The sequence below is a fragment of the Gallinula chloropus genome (genome assembly GCF_964237585.1).
Source record: "Gallinula chloropus genome assembly, chromosome: 24".
NCBI classification, from domain to species: Eukaryota; Metazoa; Chordata; class Aves; order Gruiformes; family Rallidae; genus Gallinula; species Gallinula chloropus.
Window position 1 is genome coordinate 7,431,965 of NC_140109.1, and position 9,676 is coordinate 7,441,640.

General features: G+C 49.7%; 2 protein-coding genes across 2 annotated transcripts; one reads left to right on the forward strand and one right to left on the reverse strand.

Moving 5' to 3' along the window:
• Positions 1-531: 531 nt before the first annotated feature.
• Positions 532-1,455, forward strand: LOC311200719 (olfactory receptor 14A16-like; the record flags this gene model as incomplete). Its single annotated transcript, XM_084275005.1, has 1 exon — positions 532-1,455. One exon carries the CDS (start codon positions 532-534, stop codon positions 1,453-1,455), a length of 924 nt encoding a protein of 307 aa, XP_084131131.1.
• A 6,867-nt stretch (positions 1,456-8,322) lies between these two features.
• LOC311200659 (olfactory receptor 14A16-like) lies at positions 8,323-9,246 on the reverse strand (the record flags this gene model as incomplete). The annotated part of the gene is made up of 1 exon (XM_084274945.1): positions 8,323-9,246. The coding sequence occupies one exon, from the start codon at positions 9,244-9,246 to the stop codon at positions 8,323-8,325; it is 924 nt and encodes a 307-aa protein (XP_084131071.1).
• Positions 9,247-9,676: the final 430 nt, after the last annotated feature.

The window sequence follows — 9,676 nt, forward strand, 5'->3', positions numbered from 1 at the left end:
TTACCTAGGACTGTGGGCAAGTCCATTGGTGGGTCTGGCACTGAACTGAACCTCACTTCACTGAGCCCTGTGTGTCCCTGGCTGGGAACGGGGAGCTGAGATCCTCCTTGGGTAGGATGAGACCACAGGAGGGCTTTGGAGCTCTGCCCTGTGAGACTGGATTCCTCAGGTCTCAGTCAGGAGAAAACCAAAGCTCCAAAGCTCTGCTCTGCCCTCGGGTGAAACTGGAGTGACAGTGCTGAAAAGCTCATTCTTATCCACAGGGGATTTAGTCTGAGATCACACCATCCTTCTATTTACTGACTGCTGCCAGGCAGGACTGAGTTCTTGAGAGCCCACAGCCAACCCTCCTCCCAGCAGTGGCAGACTCAAGCCAGCATAAAGCAGACCTCCCAAAAGGGGCCTGTACAAAAAGCTTCCGGAATACAGGGAGTTAATGTGAATTGGAAACTGTTTACCTCAAAGAATCGTTCCCTAACTTCTCACTACCTTTTTCCTCCTTGGACAGCTCTCCACACTTGACAGCAGCAGATGTCCAACAGCAGCTCCATCAGCCAGTTCCTCCTCCTGCCCTTTGCAGACACACGGGAGCTGCAGCTCCTGCACTTCTGCCTCTTCCTGGGCATCTACCTGGCTGCTCTCCTGGGCAATGGCCTCATCATCATCACCATAGCCTGTGACCACCACCTCCATACCCCTATGTACTTCTTCCTCCTCAACCTTTCACTGCTCGACATGGGATGCATGTCAACCACTCTTCCAAAATCTATGGCTAATTCCTTGTGGGACACCAGGGAAATCTCGTTCTGGGGATGTGCTGCACAGGTCTTCCTGGTTTTCTTCTTGGCTGGTGCAGAGTTTTCTCTTCTCACTGTCATGGCCTATGACCGCTACATTGCCATCTGCCACCCCCTGCACTACGGGACCCTCCTGGGCAGCAGAGCTTGTGTCCACATGGCAGCAGCTGCCTGGGGCAGTGGGTTTCTCAATGCTGTGCTGCACACAGCCAATACATTTTCACTGCCCCTCTGCCATGGCAATGCTGTTGACCAGTTCTTCTGTGAAATCCCCCAGATCCTCAAGCTCTCCTGCTCAGATGCCTACCTCAGGGAAACTGGAGTCCTTGTGGTCAGTGTCTGTTTAGCTTTTGGGTGTTTTGTGTTCATCGTGGTGTCCTATGTGCAGATCTTCAGGGCTGTGCTGAGGATCCCCTCGCAGCAGGGACGGCACAAAGCCTTTTCCACCTGCATCCCTCACCTGGCCGTGGTCTCCTTGTTCCTTAGCACTGCCTTCTTTGCCTACCTGAAGCCTCCCTCCATCTCCTCCCTGTTTCTGGACCTGTTAGCATCATTTCTTTACTCGGTGTTTCCACCAGCAGTGAACCCCCTCATCTACAGCATGAGGAACCAGGAGCTCAAGGATGCCGTGTGGAAACTGAGGACTGGATGTTTCTAACAGTTCATCTTTGGCATATCACTGGCCATGGAACTCACATTATGACCAGTCTGTATTTAGTATGAATTTTGCTGGTTGTTTTGTCTTCTCAGTAGCCTAGATACCTGTATGCACTTCACTTTCTCAGCAGATTTCCACCTCTGCTTGCTCTTTGGTCATTTCCATGCTGCTCAGCTCTCCAGTGTCTTCCAAGACTTGGAAAACTTCCCATCTTTCAGATGTCTAATAAAGAGTTCTCTCAGAAGTTCAGTGTGTTGATAAGTGACCTTTCTATTTATCTGAACACAAGTTGGTTTGGAGAGAATCTCCTCTGAAAGCTGACCCCCTTCATATGCTGCAGGATGAGCATGAGCCAGCAATGTGCCCTCCTGGCTAAGAAGGCCAATGGCATCCTGGGGTGCCGAGGTAGATCACTGGCAGCCCCAGTACCTTAGGGCTCAGAGTGTTCAGAGACAAAAGAAGGTTCCTAACATTGCCTGATGTCATTTCTGGCTATACCAGTGTCCAACTTTGAATCTGCTAAATGCACAGCAATACATCCCAAAGTAAAGGTGTGAGGGATGAAAGATGTTCATGGCCAAACATATCCCCTGGTATCCCACTAGCAGCCCCAGGAACATGGGGTCAGGGCTTTTGTAGCCATGGGAGTGGATGTAACTCTGCCCAATGTAATTTCCAGCTTTAACAGTGTCCACCTTCTACACTGGTCGATGTGCAGCACCAGCTCCATGGCAAAAGGTGCCCTGAAACCTCCCCAGGTAGCCCACTAACAAACAGGCCCATTAACCTTGGGGCTCAGGGCATTCCTAGCCACAGGAACAGTCCTAAAAATGTCATTTTCAGGCTCTACCATCATCCACTCCTGAACATGCTAGATGTCCAGCAGTAGAGTCCCAGGTTCTTTAGCACTTACTGCTGTCATTTTGTTAGCAGCACCGTAAGTTAGAGAGCCATCTGCAAGCACATGTGAACCATTAGTGAAATGGAGATTCCCTTCAGAGAGACCTTGAGAAATTCTGGGTTTTGATGAACAGGAACATCAGGAAGATTTCCAAGCAGAAGAGATCTCCTCCTCCTGCCCATATTTGCTCTGTGGCTGGAATTAATTCTCATGTTGGTGGCCCCCATAGTTCTGGTGTTTGGATTTGTAAGTCATAAAGTCTAAATAAATACGTTTAAAGTCTAAATAAATACGTTTGTTCCTTGCTGAGTAGTGCTTGCACAGCATCAAGGCCTTTTTTCTAGTTCTGCTCCAGAAATGAGTCAACTGGGAGTGCACAAGTGCCTGGGAGGGGACAGAAAAGGCCCAGATGACCATAACTAACCAAGGGAATTACCCATACTGCATGACTACAGGAATGAGCCCACTGTTGTGGTGCACTTGTTGTCTACAAAGGTGGGCTGGTTTCAGGAGGAATACAGTTGATTTTCTTTCTAGCAGCCCATGTGGTGCCACATTTGGCTGTTAGGATGAGAGCAGTGCTGGTAACAGGGAGGCTTTAGTTGTGTCCAAGCAATCAGACTTTTCTGTTGTTCATTCTCTACTAGTAACGGGAAGGTGGGGAGCACTCTGGGAGATGGGAGGGGACACAGCCAAGACAGGTGACCCAAACTGCCCAAAAAAGCCTATTTCATTCAGATCACACCATAAAAGGAGTGTGGTGGGGCAGGAGAACTCAGCTCCAGGACACACGTGCTTTCAGGATGGCTGTGAGCTGTGCAGCCAGAGCTGTGGGGTTCAGTGAGAAACTGCACTATGCATCACCTGTTGTGTGTATTTTGCTACAATGTCCTCTTGTTGTTGTTGTTTCTCTCTCTGCAGTCCCAGTAAACTGTCCTTATTCCAGCCCATGAGGTTTAGGGTTTCTTTGGTTTCCTTTTCCCTTCCTTTCCCCCCAACCCCAATTCCCCCCCCCACACCCCCTCTTAGAGAGAGAGCGGCTGCGTGGTGCTCGGCTCTGGGCTGGGGTGAAACCATGAGAAAAGGTTCCAGCACAACACCCCCACATCAAGGCAGCTCAGACGTGACGGGTGGAGAACCGGCCACAAGGAGAAGAATTTGGGCATTGCAGGGGCTGCCATAGCAGTCAGAGGTGCTGAACAGGAATCTGGCCATGAGCACATTGGGCTGCACTGGGAGGAGAGTGGCTGCACAGACAAGGGCCCTTCTGGTCCATCTGCACTCAGCACTGGTGATGCCACCTCTGGAGCAGTCAGTCCCAGTGTGGGGCTTCCCAGTCTGCAGGAATGAGGAGGAACATGTATGTGGTGAGGGAAAGTCTGCCAAGAGACCCGGGCTTCTTTAGCCTGGGGAAGGGGAGGCTGAGGGAAGCCCTCTTTGTGCTACAGAGAAAGAACATAAGAAAGGAAGTCCATGTGAACTGAGGGCTCTGAAGGCCAGGGTGGACATGAGGATAAAGAAATGTCATTCTGAGGGTAGTGCTGTGGTGCAAGCAGTCACTGGGAGGAAGTGTGGATGAGCTGGTGGCTTTGTGCTTGTGGGAACAGCTGGCGCGGATGGAGAGACAGCAGTACAGGCAGGGACATTGTTAGGTGACAATGAGGTGGGAAAGCGTGTTCCATCCCTGCAGCCTACAAAAAACCAGGTAGAGGGGTGGGGCAGTGTGGGATGGGCTGTGGTGCAGATGGCCAAGGATGCCATTCAGGCTACAAGTGCCTGATAGGTCTTTGCCCCCTTGGCTGTGGCTGATGTCCCTTCCACAGAGGCTGCAGGGAAGACACATTGTCCTCATGGCCATGGAGCATGGTTGCCTCCTTGCACCCTCCCCAGGGGAGGCCACCATGTGTCATACCCCTGTCCTTCCCTTGGTGTCACACTCCCCACATCCCAAAGAAGAGCCCTGAGACACAGGTGAGGGTCAGGATCTCCCTGCCCAGGGACTGGGGGTCAGTGCTTGGCATTTCTGCTTCATCAGACCAAGCCAGGGTGTCCTCAGCATCAGAGCTGCCTGTGCTTTGCCTGGGTTTTTCCTCTTGGCCTCCAGTTGTCTGCTCTAACGATCCCCTGGGGAGGCTTTGTCAGGAATGGCTCACAGTGGGGCCTGTCGGTGCTTCAAGGTACTTTAGGCATTACTCCTGACTTGAAGTTCTTGAGAATTTCTTCACTCTCCTCTTTGTAGCTGAAGTCTCTGGTCTCATCAGAGACACCATGAGGCTCATTAACATCCAGAAAGCCCTTACAAGTATATCTCCTCAGGTAATTTCCTCTAAAAAATTAAGACTTGTATAAGTAATTGGAGAGATTTTAGTTGGGTGATGAAAATTTTGAAGGAATTTCACAATGGAGGATTTTTTCATACAGAAAAAAATTGTTTCTGTCATTTTTCAGTTCATGGAAGAGGTTTTAGCAGCATTCCACAGTGTATGTTTTTACAGAGGTCTCCTAAATAGTTCTGGACAGGCAGGAAAAGCAGTCTCTTGAGATCCAGCCCTGCATGGAGAACCTTGCTCTTCCCCAAGACCAGCAGTCCCCTCACTGGCCTCCTGGGACTCCCAACACTTTTCCTCCCATCATCTGTGCTCACAGGCTCAGACAGATTTCTCTGACAACAAACAGCAGTTCAACATGATCCAGTTTAATAACCATGAAATCTCTCTCCTCAGCTGCCTGCTACGTCCAAGCAGCGTGTGAAGGGGGTCAGCTTTACTGGTGCTCCCAGTGCACAACTTGGGGAGGTTTCAGGCCAGGGAGATCCTTCATCTCTTGCAACTTGTGCTTGGGTGCTCTTGCTGGATATTTAGCATGTTTGAAACTTTTTCTGGTAGAGCTGGAAAACTACCTCAGGCACAGTTAGTGGGATAGCTGGGGATGTTTCAGGCCAGGAATATCTTCAAGCCCTCACTCCTTTTCTTTGACACCTGTTGCTGGAGTTTTTGCAGTTTTAGAGGTTGTTGCTGGTAGATTGAAAAATGACGTCAGGCACTCTTAGGACCGTTGCCTTGGCTAGGAATGCCCTGAGCCTCAAGCTTTCTTGTACTGCTAGTTTACCACCTGGGGAGGTTTCAGCCCACAAACCTTTGCCAGACCTCACATCAGTTTGTTTGGGAGCTGTTACTGGACATTTATCAGCTTCACAGGTGGACGCTTGTAGAGCCTGACAATGGAGTCAGGCAATCTTAGGACTGTTCCTTCATTTATGAAGGGGGGCCTGAGCCCCAAGGTTACTGGTGCTGCCTGCTGGCTCCCTGGGGAGGTTTCCTGCCAGAAAATTCTTTCCTCCCTCACACCTTTTGTTTGGGGCTCTTACTGGACTTTTTTCATTTTTCAAAGTTGGATGCTTGTAGAGCCCAGAAAGGACATCACAGACTCTTAGGACCGTTCTCTCAGCTATGAAGGCTCTGAATCCCAAATTTACTGGGGCTGCTTTTGCTCTACCTACCAGGGGAGGTTTCAAGCTCACAAGATATTTCAGCTTTCAAACCTTTAGTTTGGAAGTTATTGCTGGACGTTTTGCACTTCTTGAATGTGGACACTGGTAGAGCCAGAACATGATGTCTGGTGTTACAGGACCATTCCCTTGGCTAGGAATGCCCTTCGCCCCAAGGTTACCAAGGCTGCTTGTGGGCTACCTGGGGAGGTTTCAGCCTAGGGACATCGTTCAGCCTGCATAGATTTACTTGGGAGCTATTGCTGTATGTTTAGACATATCAAAGGGGGAACCTAGTAGAACCCAAAAATGACGTGAGGCACTCTTAGGACCATTCTCTTGACTAGGAACGCCCTGACCCCCAAGGTTACTGGGCTGCTAGTGGGCTACCTGGGGAGATTTCAGTTCAGGATGCTTTTACAGCCCTTGTAGCTTCTGTTAGTGACCTATAATAAAGGTGGGAGATTCTCTCTTTCCCTCCTTTTGTTATTGTACTTAAAGAATTAAAAAAATAAAATCTATTAAATACCAATAAATATTAAAAATAGAATCTCCCACACATTGGATCTCGGGGGAACCACTGTGATGGAGGATAAAGAAAGAGCTGATGTACTTAATGCCTTTTTTGCCTCACTTGTCTCCTGATACCCAGATCCCTGAGTGGAAAGATGGGGACGGGAGGTAGATGGAAGCCCCCATAATCCCAGGGGAATTGGTTACTGACCTGCCCAGCCACTTATATCTGCAGAAGTTGATGGGCATGGATGGGATACACCCAAAAGCACTGAGGGAGCTGGTGGAAGTGCTCCCCAAGCCACTTTCCCTTATTTACCAGCAGTCCTGGCTGACCAGGGTGGTTCTGCCTGACTGGAAACTGGCACATGTGACACCCATCTACAAGAAGGGACAGAAGGAGGACCCAGGGAACTACAGGCCTGTCAGCCTGACCTCGGTGCTGGGGAAGGGGATGGAACTAATCATATTGAGTACCATCATGCAGCACATACAGGACACTCTGGCCATCAGGCCCAGTCGGCATGGGTTCAGGAAAGTCATGTCGTGCTTGAAGAAGCTGATCTCCTTCTATTGCTGGGTGACCTGCTTAGTGGATGAGGGGAAGGCTGTGGATGTGATCTACCTAAAGTTCAGTAAAACCTTCATCACTGTGCTGGGGCCCATCCTCTTTAACATCTTTATTAATGATCTGGATGAGGGGATCGAGTGCACCCTCAGTAAGTTTGCAAATGACACCCAATTGTGTGGGAGTGTTGATCTGCTGGCAGGCAGGAAGGCTCTGCAGAGCGACCTGGACAGGCTGGATCGATGGGCAGAGCCCAGTTTTATGGGGTTCAACAAGGCCAAGAGCTGAGTCATGCACTTTGCTCACAATAACCCCAGGCAATGCTACAGGCCTGGGGCAGAGTGGCTGGGGAGCTGCCTGGAGGACAAAGATCTGGGGGTGTTAGTGGACAGGCAGCTGAACATGAGCCAGCACTGTGCCCAGGTGACCAAGAAGGGCAACGGCATCCTGGCCTCTATAAGGAGGTGTCACCAGCATACAGAATATTGTAACCAGCAGGAGTAGGGCAGTGATTGTTCCATTATACTCAGCTCTGGTGAGGACACACCTCGAGTACCATGTCCAGCTTTGTGCCCCTCACTACAAGAAGGATGTTGAGATGCTGGAGTGTGTCCAGAGAAGGGCAATGAATCTGGAGAAGTGTTTGAGCACAAGTCCTACAATCATCAGCTGAGGGAACTGGGGCTTTTTAAGTGTTAAGAAAGGGAGGTTGAGGAGAGACCTTGTCTCTGTCTACAACCACCTGCAAGGAGGGTGTAGGGTGGTGGGGGTCAGTTTCTTATCTCAGATAGACAGGGATAGAATAAGAGGAAATAGTTTCAAACTGCACCAGGAGAAATTTAGGTTAGATATCAGGAAAAATTTCTTTATTCAAAGCATTGTCAAGTGTTGGAACAGGCTGCCCAGGGAAGTGTTGGACTCACATTCCTTGGAGGCATTTAAAAAACATCTAGATATTGTGCTTGAGGACATAGTCTAGAGGTGGAGTAGGCAGGGTTAGGCTGTGGTTGGGAGAGATTCTATGATTCTATGGTAAAGTTCCAGTAAATTCCTGTTCCATCATGGTGGGAAAGGTTTGCCAATTCTGACGATTAGTTGACTGATTCAGGTGATGAAAATGTTCCTATAAATTTTTTATAAATGCCAGGAGAAACATAATAAAACAAAAAATGTGCATGTTTCAAAGTAAACATGATGCAAAGGCAGCACAGCTCGTCATTACACAGGATGTGATTCATACAAGACCAGTGGATACTGCATTAGGAATGGGATGAACAGGCACCATGTTATTACAGCTTGGACAACATAGAAGGAAAAAACCCTACTAAATACAGACTGGTCCTAATGTGAGTTACATGGGCAGTGATATGCAGAAGAAGATGAGCAGTTTATTGCTACTTAGAAGAATCCAGTCCTCAGTTTCCACATGGCATCCTTGAACTCCTGGTTCCTCATGCTGTAGATGAGGGGGTTCACCGCTGGAGGAACCACCGAGTACAGAAATGACACTAGAAGGTCCAGAAAGAGGGAGGAGATGGAGGGAAGCTTTAGGTGAGCAAAGATGCCAGTGCTGAAAAACAGGGAGACCACGGCCAGGTGAGGGAGGCATGTGGAAAAGGCTTTGTGTCGTCCCTGCTGCGAGGGGATCCTCAGCACAGCCCTGAAGATCTGCACATAGGACACCACAATGAACACAAAACACCCAAAACCTAAACAGGCACTGACCACAATGAGTCCAGTTTCCCTGAGGTAGGTATCTGAGCAGGAGAGCTTGAGGATCTGGGGGATTTCACAGAAAAACTGGTCAAGGGCATTGCCATGGCAGAGGGGCAGTGAAAATGTATTGGCTGTGTGCAGAACAGCATTGAGAAACCCACCACCCCAGGCAGCTGCTGCCATGTGGACACAAGCTCTGCTGCCCAGGAGGGTCCCATAGTGCAGGGGGTGGCAGATGGCAACGTAGCGGTCATAGGCCATGACAGTGAGAATATAGTACTCTGTGACGATCAAAAATAAAAAGAAGAAGAGTTGAGCCACACATCCTGTGTAGGAAATGGCCCTGGTGTCCCACAAGGAATTGGCCATGGATTTGGGAACAGTGGTGGAGATGCAGCCAAGGTCAGTAACAGAGAGGTTGAGGAGGAAGAAGTACATGGGGGTGTGGAGGTGGTGGTCACAGGCTATGGTGATGATGATGAGGCCATTGCCCAGGAGAGCAGCCAGGTAGATGCCCAGGAAGAGGCAGAAGTGCAGGAGCTGCAGCTCCCGTGTGTCTGCAAAGGGCAGGAGGAGGAACTGGCTGATGGAGCTGCTGTTGGACATCTGCTGCTGTCAAGTGTGGAGACCTGGCCAAGGAGGAAAAAGGTAGTGAGAAGTTAGGGAACGATTCTTTGAGGGAAACAGTTTCCAATTCACATTAACTCCCTGTATTCAGGAAGCCTTTTGGCAGGTCCCTTTTAGGAGGTCTGCTTTATGCTGGCTTGAGTCTGCCACTGCTGGGAGGAGGGTTGGCTGTGGGGTCTTGAGAACTCAGTCCTGCCTGGCAGCAGTCAGTAAATAGAAGGATGTCCTGATCTCAGTGTAAATCTCCTGTGGATAGGAAGGAGCTTTTCAGCACTCTCACTCCAATATCACTGAGGGCAGATCAGAGCTTTGGAGCTTTGGTTTTCTCCTGACTGAGAGCTGAGGAATCCAGTCTTACAGGGCAGAGCTCCAAAGCCCTCCTGCAGTCTCATCCTACCCAAGGAGGATC